Genomic DNA, 22,576 nt, shown 5'->3' on the forward strand with positions numbered 1-22,576 from the left:
GCCCCGTTGCCCGGCGACGGCGCGAGGATGACGGCCCGCCGCAAGGGAGCACGCGGAGCCTCTCCACACCATTTATGGCAGTTCATTCTATTTAAAATATATATAACCTATACATTCATATTACACACGCGAGCAGTCGTGACAAGCGGCGGGAGGGCCGGGGGGCATCGGGGCCTGGCCCAGAGGCAGCCACCACCCTCGGTCCTCCCTTTCCCAGAAAGGTGCTGTGGTGACACGGCCCCAGCTCCCCTGGGGACACGACACGCGTGAGAGGGGTGCTGCCCCCCAGGGAGCGCCCACCACAGGTGAAGGCAGTGCAGGTGTATCTCCAACAAGCAGGTGACTTGTTCAGCTGAAAGCCCAACTAGGCAACAAAGAGCTTGTAACACACAACCTGTTGCCCCTAATGGTGTATCTGCTACTGACCACCACCTTTGTAATCAACTCCACTAAGGTTTACAAAACAGAAGATGATTGATTGACCAGTCCCCTCCAGCTCGTCACATTGAAAGCTGCCAAGCCACCAGCATGCAGGCACTTTGCAGAGAGCAGCGCGTTGGCTCCACAGGCTATTTCAGCCAGCTCCAATCGAAACTCTGGAAGAAGAAGCAAGGAAAAAGTGCAGGAAATGGCTGTTGAATGTGCATTTCCAAGGTGGTGACCAAAGGACACTCAGCATCCAGCATCTCTCTCAAAGAGTCATGTCAATCTAACTGCTGAAAAGTTACCTCACAATTTCATGACTCTGCCCCCGATGCAAAATCCCCCATGCTTATTGCAGCACTCGGGCGTATCACAGACTCTACTCGCTTTGGAAATTACATTTTGTGCCTGCACGAAACCTGCTGCTGGGGTTGCCAGTGCACCATGGGACATAGTGATAGTGCACAAACACAAATGGGAAAGAAAGGCAGACTTCAAGTCAAATGTGTGCAAGAGTAGAAAAAAGGTTCTTATAGTTATTGCTTCTTTTTCCCTCTGTTTTTTCCCAAGTAAACTGAAGAAGACAAATCCCATTTTCTGCTGCTTTGCTGTTGCCTAACTTCTCCCCTTTTCCTTGCATCAGGGGACAAAGAAACCAAACATAACAAGAGGTGCTGATCTGCAGAACATGATTCCACAACAATGAATAATCTTTCTGGGCTAAAGCATGCCAGAGACAGATGCTGCAGCTTGGAATGAGATAGGGGAGAAGACAGACACATGGATGATTAACAGGTAAGAGGCCAGTCATATGGCTTCTCGCTTGTCTCCAGCCACAGCGAGGAAATGAGGCAGGAGAAAAGGCTGTATTACACAACTGATACCAATCCTCTCAGGAACTGAACAAAGACAAACAAAGCATTCATCAGCCAATGGATCAAGACCAGGGTATGCATAATTAAGGCTTTTTCCCCACTAACATAATTACTTTGCCTTAATCAGTAGGTGTTTTCATATCCCCATTCATATTGCTCAATTCCTTGCTATTAGTGTCATCTGCAACTTGCACTAATGTTTTTCACTGTCCCAAATAACTTAGTAACTCCAGTAAACTCTCAGTTCACTGTTTACTATTATTCCTAAACATCACAACATTAAATGCTCACAAATTCTAAGAGCTCCATTTCATCAACCCCTCCATTTCCCCAACCCCGTTCCTTGTTATTTCAGCAGTTACAACTGGTAAACAGCTTCAACTTTTTTATCCCACAAGAATGGAAGTTATCCCTATGGAGACCTTTAAGAAGCTTTTTGAAAACCCAAGGAACAGCGTATCAGTGCATCTTTGACTTCTTTACAGGACTGCAATAAATTTGTGAGACAATCTCAGGCTAACAGAAGCTGTATTGACTCTTCTCCATTATAAATAGGTCAAACCTACACCCCTAATTGTCCGTTTCTCATTATGCTTATACAGGTGCTTCTATGATACAGCCTCTAAACTCAGCTGAGCGCCTCTTCTAAAAGACCAGTATTCTGTCGTGGCTCTTCATTCTTCTGCTAACTGGGCTCTTTTGAGCAGTAACTTACTAGCCTTAATTAGTAGTTCAGGAACAGAGTTTCAGATTGCATTAAAATGTCTGGGTGATCATTATTTGCTTTTGTTATTTATTGCTACTTCAAATACCAATTTGTTCAAAGAGCCTTCTTAGGACTCTGTAAAGCCCCACTTCTGCCATAAGGAGAGCTTCGGTTCATGATCAGAAAAGGGCTCTGGAAATGGAGAACCCTGCCTACTCCAGGGCAGGGACGCAAACCAGGACTCTGCAGTTGGGAATGTGACCGGCATTCAGAGCATGCTCTACCAGCCAGAGGGTCCCACAGAACAGCCCGCTCCACCACGCAGACTGCTTGGCTGACACTAGCACCAAGTGCTACCTTCCATAAGGACCAACATGTTAGCAGAGTCCAGGAGGGATGACAGACAACACATGCCAGCCACAGCAATTCACATCATCACAAATGATCCTATTTAAGGAGTTCTCCACACCCCCAGAGGGCCTTGCTGTGGCTTTTAAAAATCAGGTCATCAGAGCTACATCCACAGACTTACCATCATGCTGTTGTTTTGCTCCTGTCTCACCTCCTGCAAAATACTGCTAAAGAGTTCGAGGTAATTCAGATTCTCTTCTATCACATGGACAAAATCTTCCCTGCAGGGAAGGGAAGGCATAAGATGACAGATTTAAAACACAAAGTAACTCTAACATCAAAAGGCTCTGCACTGGGAGGGGGGGGATACCCAAACCAAAAAGACAACACACTGATTTATACAAGTTCTCTGCAATTGTAAGATCTACCCTGAAGAGCACAAAAACATGCCTCAAGGTGGCACCCTGCAGATCCCCACCCTGGAAGCATGAACTTACTCTCCTTCCCTACAGAGGAACTGCACAAACCACACTAAACCCCAGCCTTTACAGAACCGAGGAAGTGGGCTGAGTATGAGGAGCCTGAAATCACTGCACGCTCCCCATACAGCTTACACCTCTTGACTCTTTGTACAGTGCCTTGTACTGTGAAGTCATGGTTCAAAGAGGAGCTCTGAGGTGAAAATTGCCCGCAGCAGCAGATAGAAAAGAGGAAGTGGAAAAGGTTGCTTAGGGTTTCAGAAAAATCAGCTGACTTCCAGCAAAAGTCTGCTTAGATGTGTTATCTTCAGAACCTAGGTATTTCCCTGACCGCCCAAGAAGAAAGAGATGGCCAAATGGTTTGATGCTGATGTTTGCAATCCCTGCCCCAGCCCCCCAAAACCAGCAGTGCTGCAGATTGAGGGCTGAGCAGTCTTTGAGGAGCATCATACCTTCTGTTATGCTGACTGGAAGTAGAATTGCTAATGAAGCAAAGAGAAAAACCCCTCAGCTCCTGACAACTCTCTTACTCAGCTAGGACTGGCTGAGAGAGCGCGGCCTTAATAACCAAATCCAATCCCAAGACAGAATAACATGACATGCAAGAAATGAATAGCACAGTACTAGCTGATGGAGATCACAAGCTTTAGCTGAGAGCGGTATGTGGAACCTGCTCAGGATGAGAGAGCAGAGGTTCCTAAATAAAGATTTCAAGCTAATTCCCGATATTTTAGAGCATTAGTAACATATGAGCTACTGAAATGTTCTTTTTTTAAGGATAAACCCAAGATATTCAACCAGATGCATTGCTTAGTACTGAGCCTGACTTCAGACCTCCATTTGAATTAAGACTTTTTAAAAATCACTGAAGCTGTAAGAAGCACTAAATATGGCCTGATTTATCTGGGACTTGCACCAGAACTTGGGAACAAAAAGAAACTGCATTTTCGCTCAAAATCTCATTGCTGTATTCTGCTGTGGTATGGCCAGGTTACTAAAAATCCAGTCAGCATTTGAACAATGCTGCCTTCAGCCTAGTATGCCAAAACTCTCCCCGCCTGGCATATCCGAAATCCACCACATGGGATGTGGTGAAGGCACGCCCCTCAGGTCCCCTCAGCACTGGAGACTCCAGTGACAGAGGACAGGATTTCAGTGTATGCATACAAAATGGCTACACTGACTTCTCTGCAGTGGCCTCCTTTCCCAACAGCTCTTACCCATCTTCAGGATTTGCCATAGATGACAGAGGGTGAGGTACATTCCCTGAGGAGCTCTGTGGGAGCCACGTGGCTGCCGGAGTTGAGGCTGTTCCTTCCAGGCTGGAGCTTACAAGTGATCGAGAAGAGCTCTGAGTCTAGAAAGAAGACATTAATCTGCTGTGATGAACAAAGGAAGAATTGAATCAGGCTTAATTAGTTTGCATGCAAGACTTGTGATTAAACATAAGCACTGTTTGTAGCACATACACGCAATCTAGGCCATGCCAGTGGCTGGCAAATCAGCCAATACAACCCCCCACAGTTCTGTAAATAGCTGGTACCAGATGTCTCCACATGTAAGTCACCCATGTTGTAGACGGCATGTCTTGTACAATTCAGAATGAGGAGGCGGTGCCATGTCCTAAACTGTGAGTCATGCACAGCAGCAGCTCTCCTGGCAGGTGAAAGACACACACATTTTCTATGCTGACCTTGAATGTAGGCATGTGGAAAAATGGAGACTGCTTCAGCTGTATAGTCACTATAATTGATGCAGAAAAAGCAGTGTAGTCTTGAAACACTTTAACCAGGAAAGCACCTATTTTGCTTTTGCAGCACTAAAATCATGATAGGTTTAATGCATCAGGCTGAAGTTCACCTATCCCAGTGTATGCTCTCCACGAGCGGCCAACACCAGATGTTCAGGGAACACAAAAACAAGGCACAAGGCACAGCATGTCTACCGTACTCCAGCTGCCATCAATTTGCAGTTTGGTGACTTACTGGGACCAAGGACTCCTCTACCGGGCTTCTTTTCCATGAGTTTGTCTGCCTCCTTTCTAAACCTGTGCCAACTTTTAGCACCTCAAATTTCCCTTCTCTACAGTAAAATCAACCATCAACCAAAGGGAAGTTGTGCCTTTTTGGTCTCTTCAGAGTTTCATTTGATGTCCCCTGGCTCCTGCATTGGAAGGAACAGCAAACAAGTAGTCCAAAAGCTACTTACGCAAGCAATTTTCAGCAAATGCCATATCTCCCTTTGTCTTTTGCCCTGCATCTGCATCACTGAGTTGTCAGCTTCCTTGATGTTATTTAGAGCCACTTCAATCTTTGGAAGCAAGTCAATGATCTTCTGCTTACAGCCCAAGAGCTTGCTATAATAAAAACCAAAGACAAAGTTACTTTCCAGCTTGTGTGGCAGTATGTTTTGTCAAAACCAAAAGCCTTACTTTGGGATTCAAGAAAAATTCTGTCCAAACATCCCTTTCTCTTAGGACAGCACTGTGATAGCTGCAGGTACAAAACCTGCAGGACTGGAGGGACTCCTGGACTTTTCCAAGTCCAGCTGAGACTCAAAAAAGCAGGCAGATGACACTACTATCAATACCCACAACATAAGCCCTTCTTATTTGAAGTGCAAAAATTGATTCTGATGACAATGGACAGCACAGCAACTCAACCATAGCATTTTATTAATCTCTGGTCTGTGTTGGTCTCTGTGGGCTGACCATACCATAGCTAACAACTTTCTTTATGGGATCTACGAAGCATAAGCCACACATGAAAATAAAACTAAATTATGTTCTGCGGACTACTGAGCTCAGTAGTCAGAAATGACATTTTTCTGAGCTACTTGAAGAATTAATGAGGAAATCACTCTGATGCCTTCTCAGTTGTTACACTATTTATTTTTTTATTTAAGATTTTAATCCCAACCAAAACACTGGCAGACTGTCTCATTTTAAAGTGAACTCTTGGATGCTAACCGTACAGCCATTGCATTCTCCTCTCCTTCCATATTAGCTATACATTAGAAATTAAGTGGAAATTCAACACAGACATAAATTAACATTGCTATGAGAAGCCAGTGGATAGAGCTTTTGGGCTCTGATCACCATGGTTTTCCCTTTCCTGCTACAAAGCTACAAATGATGCAAGTTGCACTTGTTTGGGTTTTTTTTGTGCATAAAGTACCTGAGATGGCCAAAGAGCTCCTTGAGAACTCGGTCTTGGCTCTGTACTGTCTGTACAATGATCTTCACCATGTCCGTGCTGTCACTGTAGGCATGATCTGGAAGTGCCATCAATCACCACATTAGTAAAATGCTTTTCAGTGAGGAGCCACTCTGGACACAAATGCCCAGAGTCAAGGAAAGATTTGACTTAACAAGTGCAGCCAAACAAACCGAAATGATGAAACATCTTAAAATCTGTCACAGTCTCTCATTAGGTGCAGCTTTTCCTTAATGTCTCCTCTCTGCAGTAACAAATACAATTCCAGCCACTCTTGCTGTCTAGATACTGGCTTCAACACAGACTGCGGGTGGTTGCCAAATGCACAAGTAACTAGCTCTTTCTGCTCAGCAGTTACAATGTTTGGTACATAATAACCCCCAAACACTGGGCTCAGTCCAGTATAATTAACAGAGAAGAGGGAAAAAAGAGACTGCCCTTGGGTTGGAGCAATGACAGAGGAACAGCAGTTCTTCCCATGTTTAGGGGGAGTAAAGTACTGGGGGCAGGAAAGAAGGTAGAGAATGCCAGAAGGAAAATGTGTTCAGGGCAGATGCTCCAAGACTGAAAACCAGAAGACAAACCCAGGGCTGAGGAACAGGACTACAGTAATTTGGGAGAGCTCTAGGCTCAGCAAGAAGAAATCAGCTTAAGGTATGCCCTTGAGTCTGGTTAACTATCATTTGCCTTCTCCTATTAAACAGTATTTTCTGGGTTTGAGTGCAGAAAAATTAGTAATGGGGTGTAAGTGTGAGACAGCCTTTGAACCATCTCCTTCCATACCTGGAGGTCTTGTTTTTAACTGCTTGTACAGGTCTATGGCTCTCTGTTCCCTTTAAAAAGAAGAAAATGATTCATACGTGTATCAACAAACAGGTGGCTCAAGAAAAAAAAAGCATTACAATTAAGTTATGCCTTGCTGAACCTCATACATTGGAGCTGCCATCTTCTTCTACAGCTAGTATACAAGTATGGCATTTGGAACACAGGGATGGTCTTTCTGTGATGAAAACCAACTCTTCCTTAGAAGCTCTCTCTTCCTCTGATTATGCATTTTTTTTTCTCAGATAACCATACCAATTGGAAGTTATTTTCAGTTTCAAATTTTCACGACTCAGCTGTGTTTTCTTTCCACTGTATCCTTAATTATGAAACTTAATTTCTGTAACTATAGGTACTTCTGTACAACTGCCTGAGAAATTCTTGTTCCTGTTCTGCATTTTTTGCCTCAGTTTTACAGTGCTATTCTGCAACTGGAAAGAGACAGCTGCATCACAAACAAGGAGGATAGTTTCTCTTCTTCCCATTAAATAAGTGTTATTTCTTTCAAGTATTTCAAAAGCAGCCAAACACTGAAGTTTCCATCCTTGAACAAATCTTCACTGTTCTAAATCAAGTCTGTCAGAAACAAGTAGCAGTTTAGCCAGTTCTAGCTCTGGTTTTGGGCCCTCACCAGGCCGCCTCTTCCCCTTAGCTGCCCTTAGATCACCCTAACACTGTTTCAAGAGATCATGCAAGCTGCCTCTGCTTATTTAAGTCAGCATTTCTAATGTGCGGGATAGTTATCCATACTGAAACTCATGCATCAGCCAAGGATAGGGGGAGGTGCTCTTTACTCCTGCTGCACTGGGAAAGAGAGAACATTAGCATCCAGCACTGTAAGGTAAATTTGAGACATCACCCAGAATCCGCATGTCTCGCGGCTGTGTATATCAAACCTTAAGCTAGTGCTCTGCAGTATGCTTTGTGACAGCAAAGAGCAGGAGACTGACTGTTCTCCAATCCTCACTAAAAGGAGTAGCTTTAGACCAGAATAGTCAACACCTTAGGGTGTGCTTTAAAGCGCCTTGCAAATAGCTGATACAACCTTGGGTTTGCAGTGGTTAAAGTGCTTAAAAACAATGTTTTATGGGGCAGGTTCATGATTAGTTTAAGCTGCTCTGAACGTGGGCTACTGCTGCAAGAGGTGGTTTCTCCCTTCCATCACTTCCCTCCCCAGTGCACCAGTTCTGCTGCTCCTGCAACTACACATGGATGAAAAGCAACTTAGTTGATCTAGTTCTGCAAAGAGAGAGGAGGGAGAATGTGCCAGAACAGGCACATTTCCTCCCAGAATACTCAGTCATTCAGAAGTGTTCTTATTAACAACAGATTTGGTGGCTATTCGATCCCTCTTTTATAATTGCCACTTGTGCCCTCCACAACCACCTAAACTACAATAATTGTTTCCGACATCTTCTTAGGATCCACTAAGTAATACCACTTAGCTCTTTCATATTTTAATACTTCTTAAAAACTAAATTTCAAACTTCCATATATTCAAGTATCCACGAGTTGTTAATTATCCTTACTTTGAAAAGACATTGTAGATATTTAACAGGATTTTACAATGATCTCATGATTTTCTCACTCAACACTATAAAATGTACTCTTTTTCAATGCAAAAAGAAATCCTCTGCATTTTTTTGTATGAGACCAAGATGTATCTTAGGCTCATCCTCTTCTAAGATGAAGTTTCATAGTGAGTGACAAAGAAGTGTCCTGTCTTCCCCAGCTGTGTTTTCCATGTTTCCCCAGGTCTAGTCATTGCACAGCTACAGGGTAAGTTAGGTGAGTTTACTTCTGCGACTGAATGTTAATCTTCCTTGCACAGCTAGCTTTCAAATAGAGCAGTGTGCTATCCTGCCTTATGATGCTGCCAAGCGACCATTAGAACTTCAAGAGGAGGGAGGAACGTACAGCCACAAGAGGTGGGATCTTCCCTTTCCCCAGCAAAATCATCTTAAACCAACTGCAAACTACTCTGTACTCTCAGTTTGCAAAAAGCAAGGAGTGCATTTCAAAAGTGCTGATGCAGCCACCAACAGAGAAAAACCCCTCAGACACTGAAATAAACGAAATCCATTTATGTGCAATAAAAACAATAAGCAAAGGACTTACAAGCTCTCCATGACCTCTCCTTGGCGCCTTGCGTACGGGCTTTTTTGAAGCTCTACAATCTCTGTGTGCAGAGCCATGATCTGCTCATCCAGATATCCAATATCTTCAGCCTAATGGGGAAATGTAGGTACAAATCAAACTGAAGGAGGGGAGCAATGAAGTAGATAAAGATCTCCAGAAGACTTGTTTGGATAATGGACTGATCCAGGCAGAGTAGTGTAGGAGAAAGCTGCTCTTTGACATGACTGGCTGCTACAATAATTGAGGTGATTATTATCTTCTCAGTGCATGGTATCACCTAGAGCCAAATCTCCAACAACCACAATGGATGAGAAAAAAATCAGCTTCTTCATAAATCATATCTCTTTGAGATGCACACTGCACACACATGCTCACCAGCTCTACATACATTCCAGCAGTGAAAATTTATTCTCCTACTCTGACAGTATGGACAGAGGGTGCGCTCACATTTTACCCTCCCGTACATATTTTGGTTTGACATTTTTCTCTGGTACTTCACGTCTTCCTCAAAGCAAAATAAATGTTACCAATCTGATGGCAAGCCCCCATAGTAAGTTAGGTGAGGCAGCCATCAACAAAATTTCTGAGCGTGAGGAGTAGCCATGTGCTGCCAGACATGCACTGGAGATCCCCAGTATGGCTAGGAAACCACTGGTCATCGTAATAGGTCTTAGCACTATGGACTGTGGCCACTGATTTGCCTTTCTGAGAAAGTGCTTTGAGATATTTCAGCTTTTCCTTTCTGACCTGGGGCTGCAAGACCTGAAAATTGAATGTTTCCCAGAACATACCCCTTGCTGAAGCTGCAGAAGTACTTGGTATGAGGCTATATAAATGGGATGTGACCCCTTGACCTGAAAGGGATGTCTCTAGGTCTTGCAGGTAAAGAATAAACCAAGAAGATGTAGCAGTGAGAAGCCATATAACCAAAGGAGACCATTCAGCTCTTTAAATTTTGGGATTGTTTTTGTTTCACAAATTTAAACAGCTAAACAAAGGTGAATTCAGGTGGGAATCCCAATTCCCCTGATCCCCATCATATTAGCAAGCAGAATCAAGGCTCCAAGAACCTTTTGACTTAGTTGAAGATAGGTAATGAATCCCAGAACCTGAACTACCCAGTCTATTCCTTTGGGGGGCGGGGGGGGGGGGGGGAATGTAATTTATTGTTTGTGTTTCTAACGCTGTCTGAGTTTTTTATGTATTAATCATTGTGCTCTGTATTATTACAACAGCCAACACAAGAAATCCCTGCAGAGGAGAGCAGAAATGCGAGACATCAGCCCAGCAAACCACATAACCGTCCTGGTCAGCAGAACATGCAATGTTCTTGGCACCCATGCAGCTAGCTACTATCATGGAGCACAAAAAAGGGAGTACTTTTTGAGATATTTTAAAGACCTCTACTCTGAGAAGTACATTACAAATGTGCTGATTTTTCCTTCCATCCCTTCTGAATGCTACCACTTCCAGATGCTCTCTCCTGAATGCCTCCCCCCCCCCCCAAGCTTTATTCAGTATATCCAGTAGAAAAGAGAAAGAAACAGCTTTTGACAATAAACTACAATCACCCTAATTCTGTCCCTAGTTTTCACAGCTAGAAGCTTACTCTTTCCCTATCAAGGTCTGGACAGAACTGTAGGCAGACTTATCCTCTGTCAAAAAGACCTCTCATTGTTTCAGTGGAGGTAAAATTAAAATGCTTATTCCCAGAAGACAGAGATCAGAATTCTAAGCAGTAGATAAATTTCAACTAGCCTTTCTGTCAGAACTAACTCCCCGAGAAACAGAAAGGCATTACATCAGCTCAACTGTCCACAGACCACATGTGAAAACATCTGTTAACCATTAGGACTACTCAGAGTAAGAACTGGCTCTAGCTCTCCTCTAAATTTCTTAAGGATGACTCATATTAATAAATAATTTGCACATTTACTTGCAGAATACCAGAAATTTATGTCTGTACTCCTAAAGGAAGTACTGTGATTTTCAAATCACTGCACAGTAAGTGACTGGTGGTATTTTCAGCTTTAGCAATGGAAATTTTTCTGTGAAATAAATCCAACCAGGAAGACTCTTTGTCTATAGCAACACCATTTCTTTTGGGCAATAAATAACATGTCTCTACAGACTACTTTCCTATATAAACAACTGAGTCTAGTGACATTTGTGCTGGTTTTGTTCAAATCACTAGATTCAAACAACCTGGTGACTGCGGACTGTTTCTTTTTTAATGCACCTGCAATGATACTCTCATTTCCACAGGAGGCAGGATATGAAACACACTGAAGGGACAGGGCGGTGGCACATACGACACTAAGTTCCTGTCATTAACTCCTTCAGAGAGAGATAATGAAGCTTCTTTAATATCCCCTACCTGGGCACACTGAGAGGCCTTCTCTTCCATCTCCTTCCAGGCTTTGAGCATCTTTTCTGAAGCTGAAGAGAAGACAGTTGTTCATTTATAAATAGATATAGTCACAAAAACTAAAGCATGACCTGAACTTTACATACATCAGTTGAATCTGAACACAAAGAATGTGATGCTGAATCTCCATGCAGGAGTTGTGACCCAGAGATCACAAAGAGACAGCAAAGATGCAGCTTAACAACTCCATGCTTGACCTTAACTCACATACAAACCCCCTGGTAGGATTCCACTGTTTGCAAGCACCGGCCTAAAATGAGCTTGAGTCTTTAAACTCCACCATTAAGCTCAACAACTGCCACTTTTAATTAAACATGGACTGTCTAAAACCAGTTCATCACGTCTTTCCATTTTCCATCATTATCCTCAAGTCCAGTCATAATTTTTGACTCAAGTTTTGGTTTTTAGCCATATATCCAAACTATGCCTAAATCTTACTATTCTCCCCTGAATAGTATTTGTAAGATCTAGGTGTTTCTGTGACATTAAAACTGTAGCTGGTGCTTTTTCACCTCATCTCTCATCCTGACTCATGCTACCTCTTGATATCAAGCACAGAAAGATCACTCCCTTAGCACTGTTCAAAACAGTGTTTCTACAGTCACCACGCCTGTTTGCTCTCTCATGGACAGTTAGTGGCCCTTCCACTGTACATCAAGCATGGCAACTCTGCCCTCCACTTTATGCCCAGTGACAACTCCAAATGAATCAGACTCGGAATGAATAAATAGTACATCACTGGTACTTTTAACACTCCAATTTTCTTAGCTTGGTGTTCTCAGTGGGGAACAGCTGACCACCTGTTTTGCTGTCACTCAAGGTCTCCAAAAACACTTGATTTTTTTTTATCCTCCTGTCTTTGCTTCTGACAAACTTTTCTCCTGCATCTACCCTAGCTAGAACTTACCCATAAAGACACTGAGGAACACCATGGCCGCTCCTGTGTCCATTTTTTTTGAAGCTAGTTCTTAGCCACAGCCCTTCATAGTCAGTCTGATCCTTCATAGGATCGGACAATACACCCAGGCAAGTATTACACAATACGTACATATGCCATAAGCCATCTGGTCACTGTATCTCTCCAGGTCAAGGCGAATGCTTTGATGAAAGAATTCCAGCTTTGCTTTCAGTTGCTGAGATGCTGACACCATGTTGTTTTTCATTTTGATTAGGTTGGCATTATACCGAAGAAGACTGAGCCTAACAAATTAAAGAAGAGCACGTTAGTTGAAAAGCATATCTAGACTTATGAGGCCAGTGCTGTCACATTACCTGAAGGAAATACACAGCTAGCAAAAATTCTGCAAGATCCTTGAACAGGGGGTCTCAGTGGGGTCAGAGACTCCATCTCATGACCTCAGAAGCTGCAGGTCCTCAGCAAGCAAAAGAGAAAGTCCTTCCTCATTTCCCAGTTTTTTTTGTCAAGCTCGGTTAAAACGTCTTTGCAGTATAGAGTATTTCTTAGCATTTACAGGGTCCTGTAGCGCATGTTGCCCCTGGTGAATGCTGGCACCTTTTTTACCACGTGAGATATATGACACTGCCCATTCTGTGATTCAATCACAGGACAAAACCCTACAAACAGAACAAACGGTTTCACTCATTCTGCCACTTGTGAAATATCTATCCTGGGCTGCATTAGGAGGAATGTTGCCAGCAGGTCAAGGGAGGTTGATGCTTCCCCTCTATTCAGTGCTGGTGGGGCCACACCTGGGACCAGTTCTGGGCTCCCCAGTACACCAGAGACATGAACATACTGGAGAGAGGCCAAAGAAGAATCATGAAAATTATTAAGGAACTGGAACATCCCTCCTATGAGGAAAGACAGAGAGCTGGGACTGTTCAGCCTGGAGAAGAGAAGGCTGAGTGGGGACCAAAATGCGCAAATACCTGAGGGGAGAGTGCAGAGCAAACAGAGCCAGGCTCTCTTCAGTGGTGCCCAGTGACAGGACCAGAGACAATGGGAAAAAAACCTGAAACACAGGAGGTTCTCTCCAAACATTTTTTCACTTTTTTACACTTTTTTACTGTGAGGGTGACCGAGCACTGACACAAGTTTCCCAAAGCAGCTGTGGAGTCTCCATCCTTGGACATATTTAAAAGCCATTTTGAAATGGTCCTGGGCAACCAGGTCTAGGTGACCCTGCTTGAGCTTGGACTGGATGACCTCCAGAGGTCCCTGCCAACCTCAGCCATTCTGTGAGTCTGTGACTGTATTCAAGGTTCAAGTTTTTTCAGTTATTATCAATGTCAGGCACTATGCAGTAAAATTCTTGGAGTGGAATAACCTCCCAGTACAAATATGTTTTATAATGTAAAAGTATAGAACAGAAGGGGGCTGTAAAACTTCAGGTAACCAAAACTCCCTGAGATCTACATTTCCATGCAGTCTCTGTATTTGCATAATAATGAATCTTCTGAATGAGTAGTAACAACTTACATGGCAGCTCTCTGGCCCTGGAAAAGTCTGCTATAATCTTCTTTTAGCCCAATCACGTAGTGAACTGCTTCTGCCCATACCTTGCGCAGCTGAGTAATTGGCAGTTGGATTTTACTATCCTGTACTGAATGCAAGGAAAAGACAATTGTACACAACTGAAAAGACAACTCTAGAAAAGGACTTCAGTGCCTACAACATTCCTAATTCTACTTCAGGTGTCTAAACCAAGGCATCAAGCCACATAATATCTGCTCAATTTTTATGTGATGCTGCCTAAGGATGTATAAGCTTTTCATGTTATGTCTCCCAAAGTATTTGACAGTCTGCTACTGGCCAGGCAACAGCTTATGTTTGAACTCACAGCTACAAGAGTACCGAGATTTCTTTGAGCACTCTGGCCTATTGGCACTAGCAGACATGGGGTGCGCTGCATGAAACACAGCACAAGGCAAGACCCATGGGTGGTTTTATCCAAAAACTATCTAAAGCACTTGCCCAAGCGAGCAAAACAAGTGTAATTGCTCTGTTTCATCAATGGATATTGGTTGCTGTCCTGACATGTGTTTCACCTGAAAATGTCTTCAAATCTTTTGTACGTTTCCTCCCAGATGCCTGACATAGATGTTTAAAGGGAAAAGATGCAGGACTTATGTGTGCTCCCCTATAGAGACAGGGAACTGTCACTACACTGGGATATCAATACATACGTTGTAAAAAGCCTTAGCTTCAAGAGATCCAGCACAGTGATGCCAGGCAGCAAGATTCAACAGAACAGAACAGTCCAGAACACAGAAAAAAACACATCAGAATAAACCTGAGTGACAGTAAAAGGAGACAGAGAAAACAAGCACAACTTCTGCAGAGCACAGCCAAAGAAAATTAAGCTACTTAACAGTAACTGTATGTCACAAGGCACTTCCTTTACATGCAGCATCCCAGTAGATGCCTCCTGTCCCTTGACGTTATTTTTCTTTTCATGGAGGTATAGAACATCCTTCATACAGGTATACTGGGAGTATATATACCTTCACAGAGGTATATTAGGTCCTGCAGATTACTGCCATCATTTTAGGAGACAAGTAAGGGAAGCTGTAAGCAGAGAAGCTTTCATGCATGGTCTAAAAGTATACTGATGATGCCAGTTCTGGTCCTGCTGCCTGGCCCCAAGAGGGACCACTTGGAACACAGTCCCCCGTATCCATACAGCAACAGACAGGCTCTGCTAACAACTCAAGAGGAAGGAGGGGCCTAGACTTTATCTTAGAGACTTGGCTCTGCTTGTTGAGACCAGAAGTAGGATCAGTGCTATGGGATTATGGACACATTACACTAGAGCTGAAAACTGTCAGGAAGACAGTACGAGAGTGCAGGTTTTGAAGTTTTGCCAACAGTCTCTGAAGACCAGCCCTAACTCAGAACCTCCACGGAGGAATGACAGCAGTTCTGCAGCTGGTGGAACATAGCCAAACACACTGGCTTGGTTCTGTGATCACAGCAAGGTGGATTTCCTCATACAGGGCCTGAATGATCAGCAGCATAGAATGAGGGACCTGGTCTTTCACTTAGGTGAGATGTGAGAGATGGATCACAGCTGAAGTGGAACTATCACAGATGGTAAAAGGGCAAAAAGGCAACCTGTATCCTCAGGATGCTGATATTGAGTTCAGAAGCATATATCTGGGAGAGCTGTACGAGGGCAACTGCTCATAAACATCCAAAGCACCTGATCTCAGAAGACAGGACTGCAAGGAGCTGAAACCTGTTTGTACCTGTGCACAGAGGGGAGGAGAAGAAGGGATATGTGCACAACTTCTTATCTTAGGGTTTAGCATTTGTAGAAGGCCCCTGACTCTTGGTACTACCAAAGGACGTCTACGTGGGCTCAAGTTCCACAAACACCTCCCGGCATGATGTCACTGCAACACTGTGAGTGTAAAGGGACAAGATCCTTTAGCAGAGCAGAAAGCTGTGCAAATGAAATCATAGTCCCCAAGTCAGAATCTTCTTTCCAGGGTGTGGTGTGCAGACATAACCAAAAGTTTCCCTCTAGGCTACAAGATGAGATTGCAGATGTTACCTCTCAAGCCTTCATTCACACAGTGGTTCTGTTTAAGTGGGGCAGAGCTGTTCAGTACACAGAATACGACGGCAAACGCCTTAAATGGATTCTTAAGTTGCTCTACAGGACTGTTCCCAAAAGGTGGGCAATAAATTTGCTGAACTCTTACATCTACAAAATGTGGAGATACAACACTGTAAATGAAACTCTGTTAGGCTGTTCCAGGTTCTTAAATGGTCCTCTCTGAATTAGAGAGTGCCCTTCAAGATAACACAGAGATTTGTAAGGCAAAACTACTTTCATATTACAGGAGAAGCAGTGCTTTCAGTTTCCAGCTGTGCTCCAGCATACTTACCAATGTAATTTACACAGTCAGACAGACTTCGAGAAGCAAAGGGTCCATCATAGACAGTTTTGCTTTTATCAAACAAATAGACCATGTAGCTATCCCAGCCTCTCTGGTGAGAAAAGATAAGAGAACATTAGCAAGAGAAATCCCAAACATAGCTCTTACTAACCCAGAGGGTCCTGGTTACATCATTAAGTAATTATTGTGGGCAGACATTCTTCCTATCAGGTGCCTTAAAAAAACTGATTTTGATAGATCACACAGAAAGGACCCTTTGCTAGCAAGTTACTTTATTTAAATATTTAGACAAGAGTTTAACTACAGGAATCTGCTTACGTTACCTGATAAAGGAAATAATGCTAGACCTTAAGAGTTACTATACTTACAGGGCAAACTGTCTCCAGTGGGAGAAGATTAAGGCAACTTATCTTCCCTAAGATTTTAAATTCCCTGACAATGTGAAAGACATTAAACAAACAGAATCATTCTTACTACGCCATCAATAACACACTGGGAAGCAGGTTTCCGAGGGTCCAGGCAAATCCCTGTTTCCAACAGCAGTTCCTGATTTCCAGTACTTATTCCAGTTTCAAATTCAATCCGAATCTGAAGGGAATGAAGGCTTTCCTCAGGATGCAAGAGAAACGAAACAATCCTGGCAGAGGTCATATTTAGGATGTGTACTATCTGTAAAGAGTACAAGTTGATTACAAGTCACTGGCTATCAAAGACAAAATTAAATACTGGAGAAAAATTACAATTAGACCCACTAATAGCCTTCACAAGCCATGCTGCAGCTTAATTACATCAAAAGAATGGTGGCAAGCTAGGATAAAGGCCGTCTTAGGCTTGTTGTCTGATGCTGGCCAGTACTGCTCCCAAGAAAAGGGGTCCCATTTCCTTTAATCCCTCCATACAAAAAAGCTGTTACATACCAGTGCTTGTCTTCTCACTGCTCTCATGGCCCTCTACAGTATTACTGTACCTGGCCAGTGACTGTAGAACCCAAATCATACCACGATACACAGATTTTGGTAAGTCCCAATTATGGGCATAATATTTTGCCTTTTGAGCTTTAAATTCTTTTGAATCCTTCTAGATCAGACAAAATTATCCTCTGGCTTTTACATATGCTTGCCTCAGCTAGTCTTATTCCAGCAAAGCTCCAATAATTATTTGAAGCAGAAGAGTCAGGTGAATGTAATATCTGTTCTACTACAGGTAATACTTTAGTACATGGACCTGGAGGTCACAGCATCAGTAGTAGAGTTCAGGAAAACTGTTATTAGCAAATATATAACCATTATTTGATCTTTTGAGTCCTTTCTGAGATGACAGACAGTAATACAGGGCCATTCTTCTACTCCAAGGGTAAAGCTAGAGATTAATATTGCTGGTGACATTTTGCCTTCAGGTATGTACCGGACAGGCTGTATGTCCACTCAGTTCCAGATACCAACAAAAACATTCCTCGTGAGCCTGCAGCTAGATGATGCCAGGATTATACCTTTGCTCCAATGAACATGCTTTCTGTCCTCTGAGATGCTTTCAGTAGGCCTTCAAACCTAGTAACAACCCTCACTCACCTTCAAATTCAGTATGTGATCCATTATTAGGAAACACTTAGGACGACAGGTCTCAGGATCTAAAGCTCCACCCCTCTGTTGTGGATCCCAATTCAGCATCAGTTGTAACCAGTTTTCCATCAGTTCTACAATTAAACTAAAACAGAAGGGCTGTAAGAAAGAGGAGGCAGATATTCTACAACACTCAGTCCACTTAGGAAACTAGGGTCTCACAACAGCAATAAGGTTACAACTCTTTGGTTAGGGACCATAGGTGTGCAACATCTTCTGAACACATGTGAAGAACAACGATTTCACTGCAGTTGCTCATCCTGACAGCAGGGAAAGCATGGAAGGGGAGGAAAGTGCATACAGAATGAGCATCCCCACTGTAACAACAATCTTCACTGACCTCAGCAGGAGCACATGCCAATCCAATAAACCTTGCTTTACACTCCTCCCTCTTCCTGACTCCTACTCCTTGAGTGAAGAGTATTCTGGCACATCAGTGAGGTATGCAAAGTGGATAAGGGTGAAAATTTTTTTTCCTTTTTTTTTTTTCTCCTCCAAAACCCATTTGTGTTACACATACAATCAAATAGTTTTGAAAGCCTGGTCTGCAGAATAACCATACCCGTGCCGCAGGACTGCCTGGAAGGTTCTCCTTCACATTTATCCACACAAGAAGCACAGAAGTTTGTTGTCAATAACATCTTTAAAGACAGTACAGAGTGCAAAAAGCCCAAAGCACTGGCACAAAGCCACTTATTTAATTCTCAACTCCAGTACATTTCCTAGAAATCTGCCAGTGCCGATGAGTTGCGCTACACTACTGGGCACATCTAAAGACACAAGTGCTGAGTAAGTGACAAATGGTTAGAGTCTGACTTCTGACTTGGTACCAACCAATTAATTCAGGCTGAAGGTCCTCCTGGAGGTCTTTGGTCTGATCCCCTGCCTGCAGTAGCACCAATGTTGCAGCTACAGCAGGCTGCTCAGGACTGTGTCCAACTGAGTCTGGGCAGTCCCCAGAGGTGGAGATCCCCCTCTGCTCAGGGCCCCTTCCCAGGGATGCATCACTAGCACGACGCTAGCACATCACTTTTTCCTATGCCCAAATTTTGTTTCCCTTGTGTAACTTGTGCTGATGCCTTTGGTCCTTTCGCTGTGCCCCTCTGAGAAAAGCCTAGATCTGTTGCCTCTGTAATGCCCAACTAGGTAGCAGAAGACGAAATTAGATCCTCCATTGCCCTCTCTTTGTCAGACTGAAGAAGCCCAGCTTCCCAGGCCTCTCCTTGTATGCTCTATTCAACAGGCTCTGATCATCTTTGTGGCCTCTGCTGGACTTGCTGCGGTTTTCCCAACACAAGTACTAGAAGCTTCTGCTTTTTGTGGAGCAGCTAATTCAAGTACTTACTTTATGAGATTGAATACCATCAAGTTATTGGGTAGATATTACTCAGTGGCCTGGCGGTAACGGGTGAAAAGCAGTCACAGAGTTGACACTGCAAAATGAACTGCCATCACCCCATCATCGGCAGGGTGAACTGCCATTGGAGAGCCCAAACTATCAAAAAGGAGCCACGTGGCTACAGGCTACTCCTTAACAGCAAACGGTAGCTTGCCAGGAGCTTGAAACACTCCTTTGGAGAAAGAAGGAGGACCCCTCAGTGCTTGGGATAAAGAAGGAAGAGCCCTCAATTTAAAAGACAAGCCAAAAATTATCGCATGTAGCTACAAGGACACACTTACCCACAGAGGCTGTGAGGCTGCGGCAAATGGGTACTAAAGCGAACCTCCCCATTCATCTCTTCAGAAGCAAAGATGTGCTTTGGATCCTTCTTCTTGATTTTTTCATGCCTAGAAAATAGAATCCTTTGTGGATATACTGACGATATTACTTTTGTAAAGGCAAAACTGAATACGGCAGCAGCAAAAAGCACCATAGTCTAGTAGCTTTAGAAGACAAACTCTTCCTTCAGGGCAGAGATGACATTTCCAAACAATCCAACCAGAACATCTCTGAGTGGAAGAGGGGAGTCCTTGCAATTAACTCTGTCTCTTGGAAACACTTTTGCACCTGCTTGCAAGGAGGTCTGGAACAGTGTCAAGCAAGAGGATCAAGAGGTAAATTCACTGATCACATAGCAAGTCTGCACAACAAAATCAGCCTCCACACATTAATGACACAGATAAGATTTGCAAGGGTCATCTGGCAAAACCACTGCCCTTACCTTGAGCCAAGTGAAGCGCCTAATTGTCAGAAACGCAGCATGCTATTGGATCCAGTACCAGGGAATGCATGACCAGCAACTCTGCCTCCATCTCCTCAACTTGGCTCACTGCAGCACTGGTGTGAACCTTGCTTAAGGCTCAGCTGCTCCCAGAGCAGCAGGATTTCCCAGGGCAAGCTGACAGTCCCCAGGCAGCTGTGAGGCAGCGGAAATGTTTCTTGCTCCTGGAGGCTGCCAGCCTGCTCTCTTCCCCAGTCAGCCCTAAATGGAACTGAAGCTACACGCATGTGGCCTGCGCTGTTCTCTTCCTTCTTTTATGGCTAGGGAAGAGCTTTTCTAATCTTGTTCATTCATTTGTTTTCTACTACTTACAGGAGGAAATCAATTTTTCCATGTTGGAAAAAACGCAACAAATACTGAACTATTAAAACAATAAAATCCCCAAAGTTAGCAGTTAGAAGAGAAACGATTGCAATATATTGGTTAAAATTATTTTTTGTTAACACAGAATAATTTTTTAAGCTAACGCTTGCATAAAAACTCAAATTTACCTCTTCTCTTGTTATTTCAATGCTAACAGAAAAGCAAGTTTTGTATTTTCTATGTTGCAGAATCACCCTTTGAAAAACCAAGCTTACACACACTCCGGGTATTGCAAGGTAAGAAGTGGAAATATAAAAATATATATTTCTGCCCCTTCTTTTAGCCCTCAAAAAGCAAGGAGAAACCTCCATATGCAGGTTAAAGTCTTTCAGTCACCCCTTTTGTAAAGTTACTCAAAGACCTAACTATGTGTTTACCACATAAAACACTCTTGTCTTGCTGTGCGTTATTTATCGCTAACATAAGCAACCTCACAGTCTAGGTGAACAAAGGACTGTAATTACTCCTTCCCATTACATTTTTCTGACGCAGATACACAGACTGGTTTGTATTTTTTTTAATTCAAATTTCACTTGTTATTATGAGTCAAAATATTACGACCAGCAGCTACCAAACAATGTAATAAGCACATACTACAATATGTATAAATAGCCAATCAAACTGTCACCGATACTACCAACGTAACAACAGCTTCCGCAAAGCTTAGTGGACCACCAGCCTCAGCACCTATTGAACAATGAATTTATCATTCTGGTTCACACTGTCACCTCACCACACACAGTAGCTGTCATTCCTATTGCCTGGCATAACCACTTGCAGAATAAATGTCTTACCAGGTAAACGGCTGTAGATTATGTAAGAAAGGTCTAAATCCTGCAATGCATTCAAACACCATCGTTCCAAAGCTCCAGTAATCAACAGTAACTGAGTAGGATTTATTCTCAAAGAGTTCTGGAGCCTAAAAAGGATCATAAAAAGACACTTTGAAAGTGGTATTTCAGGTCACCTATTTTCTAGCATTTCTGCAGACAAAAATGCTTGTAGATGTGTCCCCCAGCTCCAGAGTGGCACGGGGGACCCTGATGCAGCCCCGCTTCAGCTGCCCCATCCATTGGGGTCTGGAGCACCCCACCCATGAGGAAACAGGAGGGAGCTGGGCTTGTTGGATCTGTCTGTTGAGAGGCTGGAAGAAGGTGGGGGACAGGCTGAGAGCAGCCCCTGACCACGGCACAGGAAGGGATTGAGGGGATGGACAGGGCCAAACTCATCTTGGAAGCAACAGGTGATACAATGAGGGGCAACAGCCTCAGATGAACTGTCTGGGGACTTCAGGTTACACGTGAGGAAACACCACTTCCCCTGGAAAGGGAACACCCTTGGGACAGGTCCCCAGGAAGGTGCAGAATCTCCATTTTTATAGGTTTCAGGGCTTGGCTGGGCCAAGCCATGGCTGCCCTGTCCTAATGCTGGTGACAGTCCAGCTGCAAGCAAGAGGCTGGACAGGGCACCTCTGTAGGTTCCTTCTGACACACACTTCCTTGATGCTACAAAACGTGGTAATACCACATCACCTGTACACATGAAAAAGCAAAAACCTTACCAAATACTGCAATGTTCCAACAAACGAAGTGCATAAACTTCCTTGATCCAGATCCTTTGCGTATCCCAAGTCTATTATTTTGTGAACAGTCTATAGACAGTTTGAATAGTTCATCAGAAGAGCAAATTCAGAGGAAAAAAACCCATCAAACAATTGAAAATCTGTGCAGTGATATCCACAGCATACACTCAAGAGGAAGAAAGTGAGAATGGGAATTTTGGAGAAAGTCCATGTGACGTGACACAGTGTTAAGGCTTGCTGTTTCACTACGTAAGCTGGCATTGTCCACCTATCTCAACTGAGACTCGACTTTATTTAAAGCAGCTTGCCATTTACAGCTTGGCTGAACAGAGTATCTAGCCTTTTATCTGGGAATTTGAAGTTATTTGTTTAAAAAGTAATAATAGAGAAAACAATTTTCACTTAGAAATCCATTAGGCTGACTCTCTGAACTAGGCTGATTTTACATGCAGCCCTCAAAGCCACAAACACAGCGATACACCGCTA

The 22,576-nt window shown here is 43.4% G+C and overlaps 1 protein-coding gene across 2 annotated transcripts in view; it reads right to left on the minus strand.

The window, feature by feature from the left end:
* Positions 1-66: 66 nt before the first annotated feature.
* The window catches only part of CHUK (component of inhibitor of nuclear factor kappa B kinase complex), a 31,790-nt gene continuing 9,280 nt past the window's right edge, over positions 67-22,576 (minus strand). For both annotated transcript variants that reach the window (XM_075109536.1, XM_075109538.1), the window contains 16 exons: positions 22,070-22,159; positions 21,303-21,427; positions 19,604-19,711; positions 17,873-18,008; positions 16,779-16,973; positions 16,293-16,395; positions 13,879-14,002; positions 12,487-12,638; positions 11,388-11,449; positions 8,990-9,099; positions 6,833-6,882; positions 6,011-6,107; positions 5,043-5,190; positions 4,055-4,191; positions 2,537-2,636; positions 67-596 (listed from right to left, as the gene is read on the minus strand). In XM_075109536.1, coding sequence (XP_074965637.1) covers positions 570-596; positions 2,537-2,636; positions 4,055-4,191; positions 5,043-5,190; positions 6,011-6,107; positions 6,833-6,882; positions 8,990-9,099; positions 11,388-11,449; positions 12,487-12,638; positions 13,879-14,002; positions 16,293-16,395; positions 16,779-16,973; positions 17,873-18,008; positions 19,604-19,711; positions 21,303-21,427; positions 22,070-22,159 — 1,764 coding nt within the window. In that variant the 3' untranslated portion in view covers positions 67-569. The remainder of the gene's footprint in view (positions 597-2,536; positions 2,637-4,054; positions 4,192-5,042; positions 5,191-6,010; positions 6,108-6,832; positions 6,883-8,989; positions 9,100-11,387; positions 11,450-12,486; positions 12,639-13,878; positions 14,003-16,292; positions 16,396-16,778; positions 16,974-17,872; positions 18,009-19,603; positions 19,712-21,302; positions 21,428-22,069; positions 22,160-22,576) is intronic.

The sequence above is a fragment of the Phalacrocorax aristotelis genome, chromosome 14 (assembly GCF_949628215.1).
Source record: "Phalacrocorax aristotelis chromosome 14, bGulAri2.1, whole genome shotgun sequence".
Lineage (NCBI taxonomy): Eukaryota > Metazoa > Chordata > Aves > Suliformes > Phalacrocoracidae > Phalacrocorax > Phalacrocorax aristotelis.